Source organism: Drosophila serrata, unplaced genomic scaffold (genome assembly GCF_035046125.1).
Source record: "Drosophila serrata isolate PLE 108 unplaced genomic scaffold, ASM3504612v1 contig_364, whole genome shotgun sequence".
NCBI lineage: Eukaryota > Metazoa > Arthropoda > Insecta > Diptera > Drosophilidae > Drosophila > Drosophila serrata.
The window spans coordinates 763,592-785,951 of NW_028257262.1; the positions used below are offsets into that span (position 1 = coordinate 763,592).

General features: G+C 42.7%; 5 protein-coding genes across 5 annotated transcripts; 2 read left to right on the top strand and 3 right to left on the bottom strand.

Annotated features, from left to right (window-relative positions):
- The first annotated feature begins 560 nt into the window (after window positions 1-560).
- Window positions 561-7,380, top strand: KaiR1D (Kainate-type ionotropic glutamate receptor subunit 1D). Its single transcript, XM_020943752.2, has 13 exons — window positions 561-1,026; window positions 1,442-1,597; window positions 3,547-3,641; window positions 3,697-3,786; window positions 3,854-4,011; window positions 4,136-4,811; window positions 4,872-5,041; window positions 5,098-5,358; window positions 5,414-5,545; window positions 5,601-5,799; window positions 5,861-5,972; window positions 6,029-6,148; window positions 6,211-7,380. The coding sequence occupies exons 1-13, from the start codon at window positions 927-929 to the stop codon at window positions 6,504-6,506; spliced, it is 2,565 nt and encodes an 854-aa protein (XP_020799411.2). The 5' UTR covers window positions 561-926; the 3' UTR covers window positions 6,507-7,380.
- Window positions 7,381-7,645: 265 nt separating this feature from the next.
- Ir93a (Ionotropic receptor 93a) lies at window positions 7,646-11,466 on the top strand. The gene is made up of 9 exons (XM_086839368.1): window positions 7,646-7,754; window positions 7,813-7,965; window positions 8,589-8,725; window positions 8,788-8,896; window positions 8,982-9,529; window positions 9,597-9,699; window positions 9,759-9,910; window positions 9,965-10,571; window positions 10,628-11,466. The coding sequence occupies exons 1-9, from the start codon at window positions 7,646-7,648 to the stop codon at window positions 11,362-11,364; spliced, it is 2,655 nt and encodes an 884-aa protein (XP_086695494.1). The 3' UTR covers window positions 11,365-11,466.
- RpS30 (ribosomal protein S30) lies at window positions 11,382-12,233 on the bottom strand. The gene is made up of 3 exons (XM_020943719.2): window positions 12,203-12,233; window positions 11,898-11,986; window positions 11,382-11,817 (listed from the first exon to the last, which is right to left on the bottom strand). The coding sequence occupies exons 2-3, from the start codon at window positions 11,973-11,975 to the stop codon at window positions 11,497-11,499; spliced, it is 399 nt and encodes a 132-aa protein (XP_020799378.1). The 5' UTR covers window positions 11,976-11,986; window positions 12,203-12,233; the 3' UTR covers window positions 11,382-11,496.
- Window positions 12,234-14,966: 2,733 nt separating this feature from the next.
- Window positions 14,967-15,611, bottom strand: LOC110177261 (homeobox protein MSX-2). Its single transcript, XM_020943911.2, has one exon. The coding sequence runs from the start codon at window positions 15,498-15,500 to the stop codon at window positions 14,967-14,969; it is 534 nt and encodes a 177-aa protein (XP_020799570.2). The 5' UTR covers window positions 15,501-15,611.
- A 1,864-nt stretch (window positions 15,612-17,475) lies between these two features.
- LOC110177179 (uncharacterized) lies at window positions 17,476-20,651 on the bottom strand. The gene is made up of 3 exons (XM_020943769.2): window positions 19,724-20,651; window positions 19,385-19,667; window positions 17,476-19,329 (listed from the first exon to the last, which is right to left on the bottom strand). Exons 1-3 carry the CDS (start codon window positions 20,434-20,436, stop codon window positions 18,148-18,150), a joined length of 2,178 nt encoding a protein of 725 aa, XP_020799428.2. The 5' UTR covers window positions 20,437-20,651; the 3' UTR covers window positions 17,476-18,147.
- Window positions 20,652-22,360: the final 1,709 nt, after the last annotated feature.

Sequence of the window (22,360 nt, forward strand, 5' to 3'; positions counted from 1 at the left end):
AAAACCCTCAATGGGGCTCTCATTTCCGAAAAGCAAAATATTTTGCATAAAGGCCAAAAATAATAGGTTTAAGTAGCGTGGAAAATTAAAACTTTAACTTTCACAGCTTCGAAAGTATAAACTGTTTATTATTATTATTATTTACTATCTTTGAATGTTTTTATGTAATTATAAGTTGTAATAGAGAAATGGGGAATTGACTTTTTTCTTTCTTTTTCCTATTATTGCTGAAATAATTCTATATATTCTTTGAATAAAATGTTCTTAAAACTTTAACATTTACTAACATATCTCTGGGGTTAAACCAGCCCGAGAAAAGTATTTTCTAAATTTAAACATAAGCTAAGAACGTTTTCATATTCTATTTTAACCTAGAGTTATAGTCTAATATAACGAGCTACTTTTTATGGAAAACACCTAGATCCTAATGCTGTCAAAGCTTTTTCAAAGCACATCGGCAAAGCAGTCTGGTCTCCAAATTTTCCCACCAAACGACCTTCGGTGGGGGAAGAAAGCTCATCTGTGTTTTTGGTGGTGGCAACCCTCTGCTACACTCTCAGCATCCACTGCGCAGCTGTTCGAACTGTCAGCCGGCTTTTGGATGCTGGCCCACCCTCCAGGGCAGGCATCAATACCACACCATTCCACATCACATAATACTGAGCAGGCAACAGGATAAAAGCAGGCAAATCAAACACTCGCAGCTCAGTGGATGTCACATCCTCGCAGATAACGGTCGAGCGGAAAAGCGGAAAATACATATATATAAACATTCGGAAAGTATACAAATCGCACAGCGGACTCTGCCGCGTTGTGAAAATGTTAAATATCTGCTAGATGCTAATAAATGCAACAGTGACAAGTGCTCGAATAGAAATCGAATTAAATTTGTGCAACCGGAAACTGCCATCGAAAGCAATACAAAGATGCGGACGAGGAGATTCTTTGTCCTGCCGCCGCTGCTGGTCCTGCAATTAATTTGCACCTGCCGAGAGGCTTTAGCTTTGCCCGATATCATTAAGATTGGTAAGTAAATGCAGCATCGGAAACCACCGAAGTTCAAGTATTTGGTAACTGGATTCATTAAATGAAAACAAAATTCCGCCAGCATCTCTCAGCCGCTGTGTATCGATTTTTTTCACGTCATAATCATGAGCGCGTTTCTCTGTGTCATCATACTGTTTTTGTGTGTGTGTGTATGTATTTGATACACGCGGCTGTGTGTGGTTTGTTTGTTTTTATTTCAATGCTCTGGGATTTCCCGCGGCTTCGGCCATCACAAAAATCACCACCTCTGGAAGTGAGCCTGAAAGTATGCTGTAATTTATAGAATGCATACTCTTGGACGCCATTTCCGGTTGAGCCCAAATCACTTTACACTGCCTATGACTATCTCTCATTATTGACATTTCCAATTACATTCTTAATGTGTTCCCCGCAGGTGGTCTGTTCCATCCCTCCGATGACAACCAGGAGCTGGCCTTCCGCCAGGCAGTGGACCGCATCAACTCCGACCGTTCTATTCTGCCGCGCTCAAAGCTGGTGGCCCAGATCGAGCGCATCTCTCCCTTTGACAGCTTCCATGCCGGAAAAAGGGGTAAGTACCACCGCCGAGCTCTGCAATTGTTGACTTGGCCTGTTTTCCCACTGCCCTGCCCAACTGCCATCTTTGGTGTGCGTGTGTGTTACCTTGACTCCACCTTAACCCAACGCAGCTGGCTGCATATTTGATTGAGTCAAACGCCCTTTGTTCGGCTTTTTGACTAACTCAACATTATCAACTCCGCATCTCTCTTTGCTGCCATTTTTGGTTTTCATTCAATTCACCCTTTTGTTTGATTTTGCATTTGATTTGCGATTTATGTTATGCTATTTGATGCCTGGGGTCCTGATTTCCTTTCATCTCCTGGCCAGGCTGTAATATATGAGCTTTAGTTTTATATATAATATATGCTGCACTTGTCGATCTTATTTGATAATTACACATTTTATTGTTATATATGTTTTCTTTTTCAATGATTATTAAGGTTTCTAAGTTTTCGATTTCAAAGACCATAAGCTTCTTATGTATGTATTTTGAGTTCCTATGGAGTTGCTCAGTATTGCCAATTATTGTTGAGTACTATTAATACAAAGAACATAGTGAAACGGCATTGCAACGCAATGAATGAGGTATTTTCGGCCCTATAAATCATAGAAGCAACAAACGAAGCACATTTATACATAATTGTCAAAAATGTAAAGAATTTGAATATAAACAATCAGTTAAATGCTTTCCAAATTGAAATGAATCCTTCTTAGACTTAGATATGATCGATTTTAGATTTGGCTTCTGATCCAATTACAAACTGCAAGACAATACAATTTCCAAAGTTTGATTCATTAAAAAGATATTGTTATTAAATAAATTCAATTACATTTCTTTTTTAGCTAGTAAACCTCAAAGTTTTGGAGATTAAATAAAAGCATAGAACCTATAAAGTTCATTCATACATCATATCGATCGATTCTTAGCAGGAATAAGAAGGAAAGACTAAGCTTTTAAGCCTTAAAAAAAACTCCTCTACAACTAGTATCTCTAAAAGTCGACAAAAGAAATATTGGAATGGTGCAACCCAAAGCCAGTTTTCACTCTGCAATTTTAAGTTTTATGTGGGGGGCGAAAATGAAACTTCTGCTGGCACTTGATAATCGTTAAAAGCTGAAGATGAATCGTAAAGCGGGCAAAGGAACGTGAGCCAACTGTCGAATATCCTGTGATAAATGAGACACAAATGACGCTGAAGTTGGACAGTGCGGTGCCCGAAAAGGACCTCGCCTGGCCAACGTGAAAAACACACTTCAGCACGACAGTAACGAGGCGCCCAGGTGCCCACAGGTGCACACATACGACGCTATGAAAGTACTAGGGCAGGTTAACCGCACCGACCACCGACAGACTCGGCCCATCGAAGTGAAGCTGCACATGCACTTACACGTGCTTAGCGGGCCTGATGAGCCAAAGGATGCTGAAAAGGATGACTGAAGTGCCGGGGCGGGGGCGAAATCCCGAAGGACTGAGGACTGAGGGGGGGCTGGGCCAGACGGAAAGGGCAAACGACAAAACGAAATTATGTCATACTGAAGTGCATTTTAAATATGCGAACGAGGCTAACTGAACATTAGCGAGCAAGAGGCAAGCACATTACCGTGCTACTTGGTCTCGTTTTTACTTTTTGATCCTTTCAAGTCGCAGACCGAGATTATCTCCCACACAAGCGGATTGTGTAGGGAAATTGGATTGGGATTGGGTTTGGGCTTGAGATTGGAATTGAAATTGCAATGGGAATGGGAATGGGATGGCGCTGGGAGCAGAGCATATTACTGGGAAATCAATTTGTGACTTTTAAGCTCTTTGGGATTTGTGTTTCACTCAATTTGCCATATGGAATGTGTGTCAAAAGTAGCTCCCCGCAGATATTTCACAGTGGTTTGGCCTGAGGGGGAATCGAGTTGCCACAAATAAGTTGCATATAAAGCCCAATTGCATTGTTATTTGTCTTGCAGTTTGCGGTTTATTGAACATCGGAGTTGCCGCCATTTTTGGGCCTCAATCCTCTCACACCGCCAGCCACGTACAGAGCATTTGCGACAACATGGAGGTGAGTAGTAAGCAGCCAAGAGCAGAAGCAACAAAATACACATACATTGTTCCAGATTCCTCACTTGGAGAATCGCTGGGACTATCGGCTGAGGCGGGAGAGCTGTCTGGTGAATCTTTATCCGCACCCTAATACGCTCTCCAAGGTAGGCCCAATCTCCCCCAATCCCCTACGACTGCACTTTGTAGTAATGTTTTTTCGCTTGCTTGCAGGCTTATGTGGATATCGTACGACACTGGGGCTGGAAGACATTCACCATAATCTACGAGAACAATGATGGCATCGTGCGGCTGCAGGAGCTGCTCAAGGCTCACGGGATGACACCCTTTCCTATTACTGTGCGCCAATTGAGCGACAGCGGGGATTACAGGTAAGCCTTGTTAATCGTCTCCAACAAGAAGATGTCCCACTTTTGGGGATCATTCAAACTATTTACATTAAATTTAATACTTTTCCCTTATTTAATGTGATTATTACTTTACACACTATTATAGACCCCTGCTGAAGCAGATCAAGAACTCGGCGGAGGCACACATCGTGCTGGATTGTTCCACGGAGCGCATCCATGAGGTGCTGAAGCAGGCCCAGCAGATCGGGATGATGAGTGACTATCACAGCTATCTGGTGACCTCACTGGATCTGCACACGGTGAATCTGGACGAGTTTCGGTATGGAGGAACCAATATCACCGGCTTCCGGCTGATCAATGAGAAGATCGTCTCAGACGTGGTCCGTCAGTGGAGCATCGACGAGAAGGGACTGCTGAGATCCGCTAACCTGACCACCGTGCGCTCCGAGACGGCGCTCATGTATGATGCCGTGCATCTGTTCGCCAAGGCGCTGCACGATCTGGACACATCGCAGCAGATTGACATCCATCCAATTAGCTGCGATGGACAGAGCACCTGGCAGCACGGCTTTAGCCTAATCAACTACATGAAGATTGTCGAGATGAAGGGCCTGACGAATGTGATCAAATTTGACCATCAGGGCTTCCGAACGGACTTTATGCTGGACATTGTGGAGCTGACACCGGCGGGTATTCGGAAAATAGGCACCTGGAACTCCACCCTGCCCGATGGCATCAACTTCACGAGGACCTTTAGCCAGAAGCAGCAGGAAATTGAGGCTAATCTGAAGAACAAGACGTTGGTGGTTACAACAATACTGGTAAGCATTGACCGGATTGCAATTGTTTCGTAAAGGAATTCTCCAACCTTTCTCCTGCAGAGCAATCCCTATTGCATGAGAAAGGAGTCGGCGGTGCCTCTAAGTGGCAACGACCAATTTGAAGGCTATGCCGTGGATCTCATCCACGAGATCTCCAAGTCCCTGGGCTTCAACTACAAGATTCAGCTGGTGCCAGATGGCAGCTATGGTAGCCTCAACAAACTGACTGGGTAAGGAGCTCACTTCGGTTTGTAAATATCAAATAAATAGTAATAATTATTTATAGAGAGTGGAACGGCATGATCCGGGATTTGTTGGAGCAGCGAGCCGACCTGGCCATTGCGGATCTCACCATCACCTTCGAGCGTGAGCAAGCGGTGGACTTCACCACGCCTTTTATGAACCTGGGCGTATCCATATTGTATCGGAAACCTATCAAGCAGCCACCGAATCTGTTTTCCTTCCTGTCACCCTTATCCCTGGATGTGTGGATCTACATGGCCACTGCCTACTTGGGTGTCTCTGTGCTGCTCTTCATCCTGGCCAAGTGAGTGATCCTTTAGCAGTGATGACTTTAACTTCTAATTGTTTTTATTGTCTAGATTTACACCCTACGAATGGCCGGCCTATACGGATGCACATGGCGAGAAGGTCGAGAGTCAGTTTACCTTGCTCAACTGCATGTGGTTTGCCATTGGATCTCTGATGCAGCAGGGCTGTGACTTCCTACCCAAGTAACTCTACAACACGAAAACTTGTGTTCTTTGAATCTAAAGTATATTTTTACAGGGCTCTGTCCACGCGCATGGTGGCCGGCATCTGGTGGTTCTTCACCCTGATCATGATCTCCTCTTACACTGCCAACCTGGCTGCCTTTTTGACTGTCGAGCGCATGGACTCGCCCATCGAGAGTGCCGAGGATCTGGCCAAGCAGACGAGAATCAAATACGGAGCCTTGAAGGGCGGCAGCACGGCAGCTTTCTTTAGGGTGAGTTTGTAGAAGGAAACTAAGAGAAATCTTAAGCAAAATCAAACGAAAATCCACGCAGGACTCGAAGATTTCCACATATCAGCGAATGTGGTCCTTTATGGAGTCGGCTCGTCCCTCGGTCTTTACAGCCAGCAACGGAGAAGGTGTAGAGCGTGTGGCCAAGGGCAAAGGTATGTAAAGACGCCTACTTTACTTGGATATATTTTATCAAACCTTCAACTTGCAGGATCCTATGCCTTTCTAATGGAATCCACCTCCATCGAATATGTGACTGAGCGCAACTGCGAGCTAACGCAAGTAGGAGGCATGCTGGACACCAAGAGCTACGGCATAGCCACCCCACCCAGTAAGTCCGGAAATAGAATATGAGTTAACCTATTCCCAAAATAACCTTGTTCCCTCCCACAGATTCACCCTACCGCACCGCGATCAATAGCGTTATACTCAAGCTGCAGGAGGAGGGCAAGCTGCACATCCTGAAAACCAAGTGGTGGAAGGAGAAACGCGGCGGCGGCAAATGCCGGGTGGAGACCTCCAAGTCCTCATCGGCAGCCAATGAGCTGGGCCTGGCCAATGTGGGCGGCGTGTTTGTGGTACTGATGGGCGGCATGGGCGTGGCCTGTGTCATTGCCGTCTGCGAATTCGTATGGAAGTCACGCAAGGTCGCCGTAGAGGAGCGCCTGAGCGCGATACTGAACGAATGAGAAAAGTCGTAAACCCGGGACGAGTGGGTCTAGGCGACGTGGGTCCCGGGAGGGCAATCGAAGATGCAAGTAGAGGCGAAGGCATGCAATCCGGTAGAGCATATATCAACAGCAATAGACGAAATAGCCAGTTGTCGACATCCCACGCAGATATGGGGCTTACACGAACTTCGGACGTATCAGTGTCAAGATTTCCGGAGTTGCCACCAATGAAAGTTTGCACCGATTTGAAGGCTACGTGGAACCAGATATTAATATACATTTAAGCAGCATATGCATATGAGAGCCATATGCCAAATATATATTTATACAGGTTATACTCCCTTTCGTAACATACTCGTACTAACCATATACATAAACTATACACTAAAGCAGAGCTGCACACACAGCGTCCTAGAGCTAGTTCTTAGGGACACTCTGCGGACAGCTCTTCACTAAAGGAACCACAACGCAAATACTTGCAACAAATCGAATCGAATCGTATTGCATTTATATTTGAAAGCATTTTTGGGAATTGACCTATAGGCGTAATTGTAGCTAAATTATTTATACACACGGAACGATCAGAATGCATATAACCCAGTGGACAGGATCAGCGTATTCTTAACCCTAAGAAGCCGGACACAATTTACACACAACAAATCGAAGCCGATATTTTCGACGAACTTAGCCAGTAGACCTAACCTAAGTGAGTTGTAACTCTTAGCTTAGACATACTACTCCCACTTTTCCCCGTCTTCCCCAGCCTTGTCTCTCTCTCTCTCTGTCTCCCCCTAAGATATAAGATTGTAAAATGTAATTACCACTCATACAGGCGATTCAAACAGACAATTTCATAAAATACTTACAATTGAATAAAACCAGTTAACAAAAACATCACATTGTTGACCGCATTGATATCCTTCGACGAACACCTGCGTCCAATTTGGCATTTGATGTGGCTGTCGACGCCTAACCGCAAACTGTCAATCACCGGGCTTTTCCACTTTCCCCCAAAATGAATTTTTCATGGCGCCTGCACACGCTTCGCTGCAAGTGCGGCATGTGTGTGGCATTAATTGGCTTTGTTTTATCAGCGAGGTAACCTCGTTACCTTTGCGGGCTTTGCTTCTCAGTCGTCTTTGGGGCATCCTGGCGTCATGCGGTCATCGGCTTGTATCCTGCTCCTTTGCGGACTACAGCTCATTCTCTGGGTTCCCATACAGGGCAATGACTTTTCCTCCTTTCTGAGTGCCAACGCTTCGCTGGGTGAGTTCTGCAGGATATACCTATTGGCGAAAACCTAATGCTTATCGGATGTACACAGCCGTTGTGGTGGATCACGAGTACATGACCACGCATGGTCAGAATATTTTGGCCCATTTTGAAAAGATCCTGAGCGACATTATCAGGGAGAATCTGAAGAATGGAGGCATTAATGTGCGGTATTTCAACTGGAACTCGGTGCGATTGAAAAAGGGTAAGAGGAAAGGTCAAAGAGCAAGTGCCAAACCATATACAGAATAAGAGGCATCTTATTTGTATATCCTTGAAGGGTATTATAATTTAAGTCAAAAGCTTGTAATGCTTTGAAGGAGTCATTTCCGACCGTATAAATCATATATATTCTTGATCAGCATCGAAAGCCAAGTCGATGTAGGCTATGTCCGGGTAATATTTATTTTTTTCAAAATTTTTCAAAATTTTATAAGGGGTTACATCATTAAAATTGTCATAAAATTTTATGTCTTTAAATTAAATTAAATGGAGTATGCAGATTTAATAGCATAATAAAAACTAACACAGAAAAGCTTTCCGAATTAAAATTAATGAATTTTTGGATTAGCTATGAGTTTTTTAAACATTGATTTGTCGGGAAATATGTCATATAAATATAACGATAAATATTGATTCAAATAATGCGAATTATTTAAGTTTAATCATGTTTGATTTCCGATTCTATCATATAATATATATAGTATATATAAAGTATATACGCTTTGGCGTTTCGAAAATAGGGTCCCTTCTTGTTTTATAAAATCCTTGGTATGAACACCTTTTCTTGGTTTCTCTAAACTCCTAAAATCCCTGGATTTGTTCCAGATTTCCTGGCTGCCATTACGGTAACGGATTGTGAGAATACCTGGAACTTTTACAAAAACTCTATAGAGACCTCAGTGCTCTTGATTGCCATCACGGACTCCGATTGTCCACGGCTCCCACTCAACAGGGCTTTAATGGTAAGCTCAAACCCCTAAGCTCCATTTGGTTCCTACAAGAATACAAACCTCCTATATCATAGATTCCCATGGTCGACCACGGCGATGAATTTCCCCAAATTATTCTGGATGCCAAAGTGCAGCAGATTCTAAACTGGAAGACAGCTGTGGTTTTTGTGGATCAATCCATATGTGAGTAGACATACGCTTCAGATATAATACTCTATACATAGTCTTCAGATATAATATTTTACCTTTTCTAATATTTCATTTTTAGTGGAAGAAAACGCCGTTTTGGTCAAGTCCATCGTACACGAAAGCACCACCAATCACATCACTCCGATCTCACTGATTCTCTACAAGATCGATGACTCGTTAAGGGGTCAAAAAAAGAGGAATGCTCTCCGCCAGGCCTTGGCCCAATTCGCACCCACCAAGCACGAGGAGAAGCGCCAGCAGTTCCTAGTGGTGTCCGCCTTCCATGAGGACATCATTGAAATAGCCGAGACGCTCAACATGTTTCACGTGGGCAACCAGTGGATGTTTTTTGTACTGGATAAGGTGCGTCGCGACTTTGATGCCGGCACGGTGACCTTTAATTTGGACGAAGGCGCCAACATAGCCTTTGCCCTCAATGAGACCCTGCCGGACTGCGAGGACACGCTGAACTGTACCATCTCCGAGGTGAGCCTGGCCCTGGTGACTTCCATTGCCAAGATGACCGTCGAGGAGCAGTCCGTATATGGAGAGATCTCCGACGAGGAATGGGAGTCCATACGCTTTACCAAGCAGGAAAAACAGGCTGAAATTTTGGAGTACATGAAGGTTAGTAGTAGGGTTTTTAGGAATTGATATTATTTTTACTTTAAATTAACTTTAATTATTTTTTAAGGACTACTTAAAAGCCAACAGCCGGTGTGCCAGCTGCGCCAAGTGGCGCATTGAGACCGCCATCACCTGGGGCAAGAGCCAGGAAAACCGGAAGTTCCGTTCAGGTCAGTCTGACATCCAACCTGCCTCTCCAATTTTAACTCAATCACCGTTTCCCTATTAGAAGCTCCAACACGCGATGCCAAGAACCGAAATTTCGATTTCATCAACATCGGCTATTGGAGTCCTCTACTCGGATTTGTTTGTCAGGAGCTAACCTTTCCCCATATCGAGCATCACTTTCGCAACATCACCATGGACGTGCTGACAGTGCATGTGAGTCTTTGAGCCAGGAATATAATGCTTATTATTGGTTCAAATCGCTCGTAGAATCCGCCCTGGCAAATCCTGACCAAGAACCAGCACGGTGTGATCGTCGAGCACTCGGGCATTGTGATGGAAATCCTAAAGGAGCTGAGTCGGGCCCTGAACTTTAGTTACTATCTGCACGAAGCCGCCACCAGGGAGGATTATTCTTTTAGCACGGCCTTGAATCCAAACGAAACCGTGAGTTTATTCTTACCAAGGTTCGGTTACTTTTCAGCAATGGTTTCTCAACAGGATGAACTGGCGGGCTCAATGACCTTTCGCATACCTTACCGCGTGGTGGAAATGGTCCAGGGCAATCAGTTCTTCATAGCCGCCGTGGCTGCCACCGTGGAGGATCCCGACCAGAAGCCCTTCAATTACACCCAGTCGGTCAGTGTACAGAAGTACTCGTTCATCACACGCCAGCCGGATGAGGTGTCCCGCATCTATCTGTTCACGGCTCCCTTCACTATGGAGACCTGGGGCTGTCTGGTGGGCATCATTCTGCTAACCGCTCCCATGCTGTATGCCATCAACCGCCTGGCTCCTCTGGATGAGATGCAAATCGCGGGCTTGTCCACTGTGAAGAGTTGCTTTTGGTACGTCTTTGGAGCCCTACTACAACAAGGCAAGTTTAGGAGCAATACTATCATTTTCTGCAACTGAGTTTTCCTCTTTTAACAGGTGGCATGTATTTACCCCGAGCCGACAGTGGCCGCCTGGTGGTGGGCTTCTGGTGGATCGTGGTCATCGTACTAGTTACCACCTACTGCGGCAATCTGGTGGCTTTCCTCACCTTCCCCAAGTTCCAGCCGGGTGTCGACTACCTCGGCCAGCTGCAGCACCACAAATCCATCTCGCAGTACGGCCTGCGGAACGGCACCTTCTTTGAAAAGTATGTGCAGACGACGACTCGGGAAGACTTTAAATACTACATGTCGCGGGCGACAATTTACGGTAGCGCCCAGGGCGAGGACATCGATGCGGTAAAGAGTGGACATCGCATCAACATCGACTGGCGCATCAACCTGCAGCTGATAGTGCAGCAGCACTTCGAGCGCGACAAGGAGTGCCGCTTCGCCCTGGGCAAGGAGAGCTTCGTGGACGAGCAGATCGCCATGATAGTGCCATCGCAGAGCGCCTATTTGCACCTCATCAATCGTCACATCGACAGCATGTTCCGCATGGGCTTCATTGAGCGCTGGCACCAGAAGAATCTGCCCAGCGCCGACAAGTGCAGCGGCAAGAGCGCCCTCCGACAGGTCACGAACCATAAGGTCAACATGGACGACATGCAGGGCTGCTTCCTGGTACTGCTCCTGGGCTTCGTGATAGCCGTCGTCGTCGGCTGCTGCGAGTTCTGGTATCACCGCTTCTACGTGCTCAGCGATAATCGCAAAAGCAAGGAATTCACCATTTGACCACTGACCACAACACGTACCGTGTAAAATAGTTTGTTTAATGTTTGAAATTACTTTATGAACATCAACCTGCGTTCTGCATTAAAGAGTAGATAGCAACTCGATCAACATCCCGCGACACTGTCACACACTCTATGTGGAGTTGGCGTTGGGGCCGCGACGGCGTCCGAAGCCCTGGACAAAGTTGACGAAGCGACGGTTGTACTGGATCCTGCGCTTGGCGCGTCCGGTCTTCTTCTTCTTCTTCTCTTGCTTCTCCACCTTGGGGGTCTGTCCCTTGACCTTACCGGCACGCGCCAGAGAGCCGTGCACCTTACCACCAAGCATGGGAATGTTGATGTCCAGCTCGAAGGAGCTGAGCGCGGTCACGGGCGTATCGTTGGCCAGGGTGGTGCCCTCGCAGTTGAGGCTGAACTCCTCGCAGCTGAAGCCATGCAGCTGGGCCAGTTGGTTCTATCGGGCGGATTGGGAAGAGAAACCACATTTAGGTTAGGGTCGCTCGTTTGTTGTTGTGCGTCGATGGGCCTACTCACCTTGACTCCGGCAATGGTGGCATCCTGGGACACCTCCAGGGCCTGGATGGTCTCTAATCCACGTACGAAAAGCTGCATGTTGACTCGCTCTGCAAAGGAACCATGCCTGTAATTAGTTTTCATTTTGGCAGCAATACGGAACACGTGTGCCCGCTGAGTCAACTGTTTGGCGCCGTTCGAAGCCTTCCCCAGTTGGCATTTCATTCGCCGCGCACTCAGTCCTCGTTCGCACACACATTCCACCGGTAATTTCCATTTATTGGGTGCATTTTCTATTATATTTTCGCAAAAAATCGACGGCTCACCTTTTAACTTGGTGTGCGGATCCCGAAAAAGAAAGATGGCGGCAGTGTGACCGCGTCGGCAAAAAATACTCTGTGTAATCTGCCCTAAAATCGGTGCGAAAACAGGCTAAATCTATTATAAACTATTCGAAAAAGGTTTGAAACCATGATAAAAACGTGAAAATCGTGAGTAACCAAAATTGATCGATGAAGGTATCGATTACACAAAGTGTGGGAAATGTGGCAGAACTTCTTCACGGGTATGAAAAACCGAGTGTGGCCAGTTATCACTTTCATGTTAAGCGGGATATTTAAATAATAGCCCAACTATATGTGTATTCTTCTATTTTTAGTTTTAATTGAAATTCTTTAAAAAGCAATTCACTTTAAGTGAAAATTATAATAAAAGATCCAAGTATGATCAGCAAAAGTAAATATATGGCAAGTATCAAAGCATTTGATGTGTAAATAACTAAAAAGTGAGCATTGGTAATGTATCTGAATATTAAGCCGAAAATCACCAATTAAAAAACACTTAAAAGCCTCTGTATCCGCCACACCACTATATTAATTATTCAAAAAATAATATCATACACATATTTTTATATTTTTGTTTTTTCAGCAATAAAGAAAGTTTAATTTTCATTGAACACAAACATGTAAAGGCCTTTGTCTTTTCCTTACTGAATACATCGGAAAAGGACAGTCTGGCTGACGCCCTGCTAAGCCCGCACACCCCGCTTACCTCAATCTTTGAGAAAATGGGAATTACGTTGAGCCCGCCGCCACTAGTCCTCGCCCGCGCCCGTCTTGACCCAGTTTCCGTGGGCCTCTCATGCGCCTGCGCCTGCTCCTAGTCCCGGTGAGGTCCTTTGTGTGATCCGAAGAAAGGACAACAGAGCAGACGCTGTGTGTTATTCTACGCCATTAGAACAAATATTGCCGCATTGTTTGTCAAACAGGACTAGATTAGTAACATAAACATTCCGTCATAGAATGCAAATCATAAGCCGATTTGACAAATTTGTACGAATTATCTGCAACTAATGAGTGTGGCTTAAGTAGTTCTGGATCCTTCGAGTGTCTGGATATGGGAGAGGAAGGTCACGCTTGCTGAAAAGACAGTGATCAGGTCTAAATATATATATATATATATATATATTGTCGTCTCTATATAATCATGGGTTTGATATCAAAACAGATCCGACATTCGATATTCTGGTAACCCTTCGACGATGTCCACCTTTCGATGTTCATTTTAGATAAATAAATTGACGTGGATCTCCTGGAGGCCCATTCCCTGCTCATATGATCGGATTAGCTTGGGATTAAGGATAGAGATCTCTTGGATTTGCGTAAACTCATTTGCCAGACCTTGTGGCAGAATCAAGGCTTGGGAAATGCATCCGCTATCGGTTCCCCCCTCGAGGACTCTGATGCTCTTCTTTTTCTGGAGGAACTGCCGCTCTGTAATCTGATATTTTTGCATGTTTGCAAACAAAGGCAGCGGAAAAACAAATTACTCTTGACCATAAAAACAGCGGCAACAATTGCAAAATCGGCTTAGCCTGCCGCCCTTCGTCTTCCTTTCGTTCCTGATTGCTGTTTTTCCGGCACGCGAATTTCCTCATTTTCATTCACCTTTTTTGGTTGTTTTCCCATATGCCATCGATTTTCGGCCACACATCGTCTTATCATTACTTATCCTGGGGGCGGCTGCGTTTGATCCCATTATGCCAATGTGATGCTGATGCCATGGGAAGCAGAAGAACCAGTGAAGTCAACCAGTTTCCGCACTGAAATATTAAGTTACTCAATCCATATTCAATTTGCATCAGGTGAAATGGATATCTAGGGGTTGTGGGAAAAATAGTTATCGTTTTTAATACAAATTATAACAGAAGTGCTTTTAAATTAGCTATTTTCTAATACCCTCCGAAAAAAATTTAATAGCTTATTCTCTTCTAACAAACTTAACGAACATTAAATAAATATTCTTTGGAATAATTTCAAATTAGTTTAAAAAGAACACACTTTAGGTGAGTGTACGAGTACTAAGGTCTTACGATAGTTTAAGAACTTTTTTATAACCACTTTATTTAAGTTTTTACTTCAAGTAAATAGATCTATCTTATGAAAATATTACAAGCTACTAACGACGATATTTGCTGATATTGAAATTCTAAAAATTCCAGAAATATAAAGCCAAAAATTTATTAATTAAAAAAAGAACTGAAGAGCCAACATAAACCCAAAAAATAAACTTTCTATATCTTTGCCATTCCATTATTTAGGATCGTATCGGAGTGGTTATTATAATTATAATTTATAATTTTTTTGTTGTACATTATTAATAGCCATACTAGACTGCCGGTTCATCCGTTTCAAAACAAACGATTCCCTTATTTTTAAAGCTTTCTGAATAAAATTTTACCAGTAGTCTTTACTATAATGCAAATAGTTTTTCATAACTCTGGACGGACTAGGTCTCAATATTTGTACAAGAGTATTATATTCAATATTAAATTATTGTTTAATAAGTAATAATCAAGTTAGAATCCATTGAAAGTTCTTTAACTCGCATAGTGATTTATAAAACAACCACAGAGACCATCCCAATTTAAACAAATTCAATTAAAATATTGTCATGTTTTTCTTCTATTTATGTTAACTTAAAGATATTTAACTTATGCTTATTATTATCTTATACCTATTTAATTATTGTAGATATTTACAAAAAGCCACTAAGTTACACAGTAACAGCCGAAAAGTCTTCTAAATTGTCTCAAGTTAAACGACGATCGATCATTTCCGGTTCCGGACTGGAGGCATTTGATGAGAAGGTGGAGTCACAGCTCTCGTCCTTTTCACGTTTCTCCCGTCTCTCCCGAGCCCGTCGGTTCTGAAACCAGATCTTCACCCGGGTGTTGGTCAGGTCCAAGGTCTCTGCCAGCTTGTTGGCATCCTCGGCACTCAGGTAGTTGGACTCCTTGTAGGCGCTCTCCAGCGCCTGGAGCTGATGGGGCGTAAAAGGAATGCGGGGCAGACGGCCTGGCGTCCGTTTCGCGGGAGCACTTTGCCGCAGTCCCCGCGGAAGCTTGGGAGGATGGTAACGGGTATACTGCAGCCAGTCGTACACCGGTATCTTGGCCTCCTCTGCAGCTGGCGGAGATGCTCGAAGCTCCTTGGTGGGATATCCGGCGTACGGGTGGAATGGCAAACTACCGCGTAGTCGTTGTATGACTCCCAAGGAGGCATTCGTACCCACATATCTGTCGCCGGCACGGTTCAGGATATACTCAATGCTGAAGTCACTCATCCTGGTGCGATCCTTTCGCTGGGCTGGTTCAAGTGCTACTGCTGAGTTCGCTGCGCATCCCCGAGCTATTTATCCAAGGACTGCCCATCGCCGCCATTTGCATTCGACAGAGACAGTGCCGCCATCCCTGTCTCGCAGGACGAAGTGCTGCCTGGCCCAATACAAATCCGATTCGGGAGCAGCGAGGCGTTTAATAGGCGTTTCCCAACTTTGGCCAGGTAGCCGTCAGTCGGTTGTCTCTGGTCGGAGCTCAATTATATTACCCTTATCAGCGGTCGAGATTAGGCCCGGGAAGGCAATAAAGAACACGATTCCATGAGCAATTGTATCTGACTTTCAATCAAATGTTCGTCGTTTACAATGTTTGTGATTACAGCTTCTGTTTTAGGTTGATATCTTTATGCCCTAACCGGAAGTTGGTAGAGGTTAATAAACTTAATGGTAATTAGTAAAGCATTTTGTCGATTAACTATCAATTCTTAATGTTTGCGTAATCAAAATACATAGAAATTAAACTGAGTCACACTTTATGAGGATTATGAGGAATTTATACATATATTCCCTAATGCCTATTATTATTATCTTATTCTATAACAATCTTAGCAATATGATTTATATCACATTTAGTCGTAAAGTTGATCAATCTTAAAGAAAGTTATACATGGCTCGCATCTAAAGGGTTTATACTTACACAGTTCCCAGGATATCTCCTTTTAAAATCATTATAATTATTTTAATTGATTATAACATGCATTACTCCTAAAGTTTTTTAACTAAAACTATGTATTTATTAACTTGTTTGATCAAAGTGTTTTATATTTATAACAATATCAAAACATTAACTTCCAAAAAAGTAAGTATTTACAAGTTAAGAGCATGCAGTCGTCGGTACTTCTAAACAACGAAATACTTAACAAATTTTGTATAGTTTATAATTTGTTGTGGTTATGGCAGGGGCTACCAGGGTGGTTCTGATTCCCCTCCCAATCCGCTGCCATGTTTTGGCCGAGCCCTCCAATCCCATTCAATCCCAAGCCCATCCCTTCAATGGGAAAACAAGTTGAGCCTGATATATATTTTGATGCGCGTATGTTTTGATTGATTCGTAAATGTGTTTTCATAACAGTTGCCTTTGGGAAACGAGTTTTGCGGCAACCCTCGCTTCTCGCGGGTCTCAAAGAGTATCAATTACACTGTTAATTGCGAATAACCATCGGATAGTCAGCATATGGCAGATACAGTGAAGAACACCATACAAAACGATGGAGTAGAAGGCTTGCTAATGACATCATATAATGTATTTACCAGTTTTCTGCTATGATTGTTAGAAACATGCAATCAGTCGATTCAATGACTCTAATACCTCAAATAAACCTCAAAGATTCGGAGATGAGTTGTTTAATAAATTGAGCTAGTGACCAGTTTTATTGCCTTGAGACAAAGGTTTTTAAAGTCATAAATACACATAGCAAGTGGCGAAGCTTCTGCTAACTTTATTAGTTAATAAGCTTGTTTAATAAATTCAATAAAATATATTATATATTCGAAAATATTTGATATTTTAGTCCCTTTTGAAGATATCGGTTATCTACCTTCAAATTAATAGTACTAGGTCAACTTCCATTTCTAAATATCATATCGACTTTCAAGGTGTGAGCTATAATTATAAAGATATATAAAGATAACGTCAGGAAATCCACTGTTAACATTATACAGCATTTATATATATAGATAATATTAAATTTTATGATCCCGTAGCGTCAACATTGATTGCAACTTCTTGGAAACCTATCAGTTAATTGCAGTTCTATATAGTGAGTGCCCCCAATACCGTATGAGACCTGAGATTGATATCAGAATTTCCTAAGAACTTCAACTTTTGGTTAAAATTCTATAGTAATAATAGAATTTATCAAATACGAAAAGATTTTAAATGAAAATCAGTAGAATCCAAAAACTGACGCAACTAATAAAATTCTGAATTTGATCAATCTTTATTTGTATATAGATAAATTAGAATTATAAATTATTTAAAATGAGTAACAGATTGGTAAATAAATTCTTTCAATTTCTAGAGTACTTAAACTTAATTCCAATGTTTGATTTGATAAATCACAACTTTTATAAAGCGCTTTTAGGTCAATTTTGCTCATTATAAATACATATATTCATTTTCTCATTATCTATGAAAGAGGCTTGTCCTCAAATTCTTAGAATAAGATTAACAACATTTTAATGTTCAAGTGCATTTGAGATGATAAGAAGCGCACTTCACAATACAACCTCTTTGATAAGATAAACTATTCTTATACTTGTACTCAATCCAGTTATAAAATATAGAACACTTCATAATATTGTATTTTACTGATGCTCCGTGATTGCGGTAAGTTTTAGTTGAAATTTCTTGTTAATCTCTTAACAATTATCTGCCAATTGTCGTGTAATTGTCAACCAATTTTGAATTTGCACAATCTCAAGGCTGCAATTACTTTGTCGGAAGTGGTTGCCAGGAACTAACGTAGATTGCCTCGTGCGATACGCTCTATTACTCACTGGAACAAAGGCCTCGGTATCCGAGATCCGCAAGATAATGAATGGAGTCCTTTTTAGTGCAATCCTGCGGTTAAACAGAGCTGGGACCAAGACCCTAGCAGATGCAGAATTTCTTAGTTTCCTTGACCGAAGTGCATTTCGATTGATAGGAATAGTAGTCCAGTCGACTGATGCTAGGCACCCGAATGGATATCCTTTGAGTCTCTGGATCCCAGTTCACCGTCGCCTCGAAGAAGGCGTTTCCTGGCTGGGCATAGAGCTGCAGTAGATACGCATTTGTGTTACCCCTTTGTTGGAGCGATACTACTCTTCCTACCCTTAGGCGATGGCACTTTTCTGCTCCTTTTTTCCCTGCTACAAACTCGTTAATGGCCTCCACCAGCTGAGTGGACATAGCTCCCATCCTGGTATCCGTTGAAGGCAACTCGGTGAAGCTATCGCAGCCGCACCAGTGCTCATCGATTCCAGCCTGAAAGCAATTCCTAGACCAATCCACCTCCTCGAAAACGCTATGGCAGCTGGGACAGCCCTCGGGACGGGGCAACTGCTCCGGTGGGGTGTCCATCCTGAGGATGTGCTTCAGCGTGGCATGTATATCGTATGGCGATGTAAGGCGATTCCGGTTCGCCCGCAGGTTTTGCATAAATTCCGGGTACTTCTCCCGAATCCATCGCGGTACGCGCATATAGAAAAAGGGGAGCCGTTCCTCCAGGAAGCCACTGTCCAATTTCCGCAATTGACCAAACCTACTTCCATGGTCGCTGAAGAAGATAATAATTGTGTTATCCATGACGCCGTTCTTGTCCAACGACCGCATGTACTGCACCATCCTGGCATCCATGGCGGACGGCATGGAGAAGTCATTGTGGCTAAAGGTGTTCGTCCAGAACATACCAAAGAAGGTTCGATTTCGGTTCGCCCTGGTGAACTGCACACCCAAGTCGTAGATGTACTCGCCGGATGACCTGCGGCCCATGCAAAACGGCATGTCAGCAATCATTGTCTTCCTAAGTTCCTTCTCCAAAGCCAGGATCATAGGTCGGCCATAAACGTCTGTCGGTGGACTGCGAAACCCTCTGCTCATAAAGTCAAAAGTGGAGAACTTACTCCAATCCTCAGCGAAGGCTGTTGTGTAACCCTTGGCCTTGAAGTCCTTCCACACCAGCGGACAAGCATCCAGGCCACCTACTTGACTGGGTCGGCACCTCTCATTGGCGTAGGTCTTGTTGAATCCCGTCAGCAGAGCCATCAGGTTCGGGAAGGTATTATCGCCCATCTAAGGCATTAAAGTTTAGTTACTAATTTTTTATACATCTCCATATTTATAATACCTTGTTGTAGCCCTGCAGTTCGTTCCAGTGCTGGCCGTTTAAGTACTCGTACATGAGGGGCATGGTCAGCTGGAAGTTCATTCGGGAGACAGAATCGATGCCCCAGAGCAGGACACTGGGTCGTTTACCCAAAGCCGGAACAGAATCCTTCCCTGGATGCACAAAACTGAAAGCGTCCGTTTGTGACACCTTGTCGTGGGGACTCTTCCGGCATTCGGTGATCATGGACGTGACTTCAGTTGGGACTTGAAAGTCCTGAGGGAATTGCTCACACGGAAGAAGCCTGACAAAATGGGCTACATTTTAGTGGCCATCTCTGTTTGACACTGGGTGACTTACTTGTACTTGTGATCTGCCATGGTTCGGACTCCTACTCGGAGGATCCGTTTGTAGCAGCAGGTAGAATTATCCTCATTTTTATGCAGCCTGTATGTGCCGGTCGTGTCATTAAAATTCACTGTGATCATATCAGGACTCCTATCGCAGACTATATAGTGATGCTTCCTGTAGATCTTTCGGATGTTGCGGGCAAAGGGATCTGGATGGCGCATTTGGCACTTCGGGCTATTCACAAAGTATTTCTCTCCCGATGCTGTTTCCAATGGGTAAGAGGCTTTCGTAGTCGTCTCAGTTAGAATTTGTTCCAAGGAGCTCAGGACTTGAAGTGTAGTACTCTCCTCCAGTTGCGCTTCTGTGGGAAATTCTTCTTCGTTTTCGGATTCCGTTGGATATTCGACAATCGGCGGAGAGGGTTCAATAATCTCTGTCCAAGGGGACATAGTGCTCGGGTCTTGTAGGATATCCAAAAGACGCGAAGATATCCTTGAATTCACCGTACTGGTTTTCAGTGAGAACTCCAAGGGACTCCCAGAAGTCGCCGCATAACCTTGGGTACTGCTCTCCAACTGATCTTCCACAGAACTCAGACAATAGAACACAATCACAAAGAGAGCCGTGCACAGAAAACACACTTTCCCTATCCATTGTGGGGATTTCGTTTCAATGGGCTCTCCCTCATCCACTGGAATTAGCTGATATTTAATTGTCGACATACTCCCGGCGTTATCAATACCATTTCCGCAAACTATTCAAATAATATTTAGTAGGAAGCGGAGCTCCCTCCGTATGTCCACTCCGTTCGCGTTACCAGTCACAACTGCTCAACTGGCAATAGTTCAACCGCGCTGCGGATATATAATTATCGCCGACCGGAGGTTCTGTGTTGGGCACAAGACGTCATAATCCAGCAGAGCTTGCTTATGGGTTTGTCTCACCATTTTAAGTTTTTAAACTACAGATGTTTTGAGTGTTTTTTATTCAAATCAAAAAGTTTGGGGTAATGACTAATTAATTAGGAAAAGCTTGAAGCAGAAAACAATAGCGTTTCTAGCCTCGGTCGTTATGGGTTTTTAAGCCCCTCGATCATAGATAAAATGTAATTAAGTTATCAAATAAGACCACTATTTATACCGAGTATTTGCAGACAGCCAGGGAATATATATTCGTGAACTCGGAATGAGAAGCAAAAAAGTTTAAAATTAAAAATATATTGTATCAAGATCGTAAATTTGAAAAAATTCGAAAATTTGCAGAGTTTTCTTTAAAGTATTATCCACAAAAAATAGTCAATCTTAGTGTATGAAATTACTTTAGGTCATAGCCCTATGTTATGTTCGATAATTAATTTATTTTTATCGAATTTTTCACTATTTACCAAAAAAAATAAATATTATAACATATCTTGCCAGCTTATCACTCATTTTTTTAATAAAAAATAAACAAGGGTATGTACTCTACGCTCTGGCTAGGGCGAGCACTATTAAGCTTCTATGATTAATTTCAATGAAAACATAGGCAAAAAACCGACTCATCAACCCATTGTTCATTATTAAGCACGATCTTGACGAAAGCATGACTTCCCATGGGTACTATGTATGTACATATATTGAAATAAACGAAACAAACATATTAGGGGTAAGGCCTTTTGGTTAAACATAAGTAGTAAAAATCATTAACTTATGTTTCTGGTAATTTTTCCTAAAGATGAAGTGGATATGATCATCCCAAATTTGATTTTTCCTACCTCTGTTTTACCGAAAGCTTTAAAGTCTTGGGGCAGTAATCACGGAATTAGATAAATAGTAATTAGCATATTGCAAATTTTAGTAACCACATGTAAGCTTTGCTTATTTGCATTGTTTTTTTCAGCTTCCCAAAAGAGCAAGTCGTAAACATCGTTTGTATACTGAAGGTTAATATTCACACTGCATATGGCATTGTAATATTTCTACTATGATTGCCATTAAAGGTTGATAATCAATGAATAAAGATTTTTACGCTAAATTTAGTTTTTCCATTAAAATCTTTAATTATTTCCGTAGTAGAGACTGTATTTTTAGAACTTTTTCTCATACTCGGACAACTTATAGCTCAGCCAAGAGAATATATTTACGCATTCTTACATGTGTAATTTAAAATCGGCCCAAGTAATAGTAGTCTAAATAAAATTTCTAAAGGTGTTAATTACATACGTGCTGAACGTGCACTTTTTTTGTCAAGTGGTTTCTGTCATCCCGTAATATACCTTTCAAGAAATTGGTAAATTGACCGCAAGCATAGCAGTCATGTGCCAGACTCTTAATTAATTTTAATAAATCACATTGAAATATGATGTACCCCCTTTTTATCACCACTTTAGCGTTTATATAAAGGCATTCATTTCAAGTGATTCCCAGGTTCATCGGGTCAACATGTTGGCAAATGGAAAAGCCTTGAGAACAATTCATATGATTCCGGTCGGATTATTTTAAATTTAACGAACTCGTTCATCACAGTCCCTTAAAAGTGATCATATAACTATATTCAATATTAAAATAATAATTTAATTTCTTTCCTTTTATAACCATCCCATCTTTTTGGTTAAGTTTAGTTTACTATTAAAATAATTTTTTAAGTCATAGGTCACAGGATTTATAC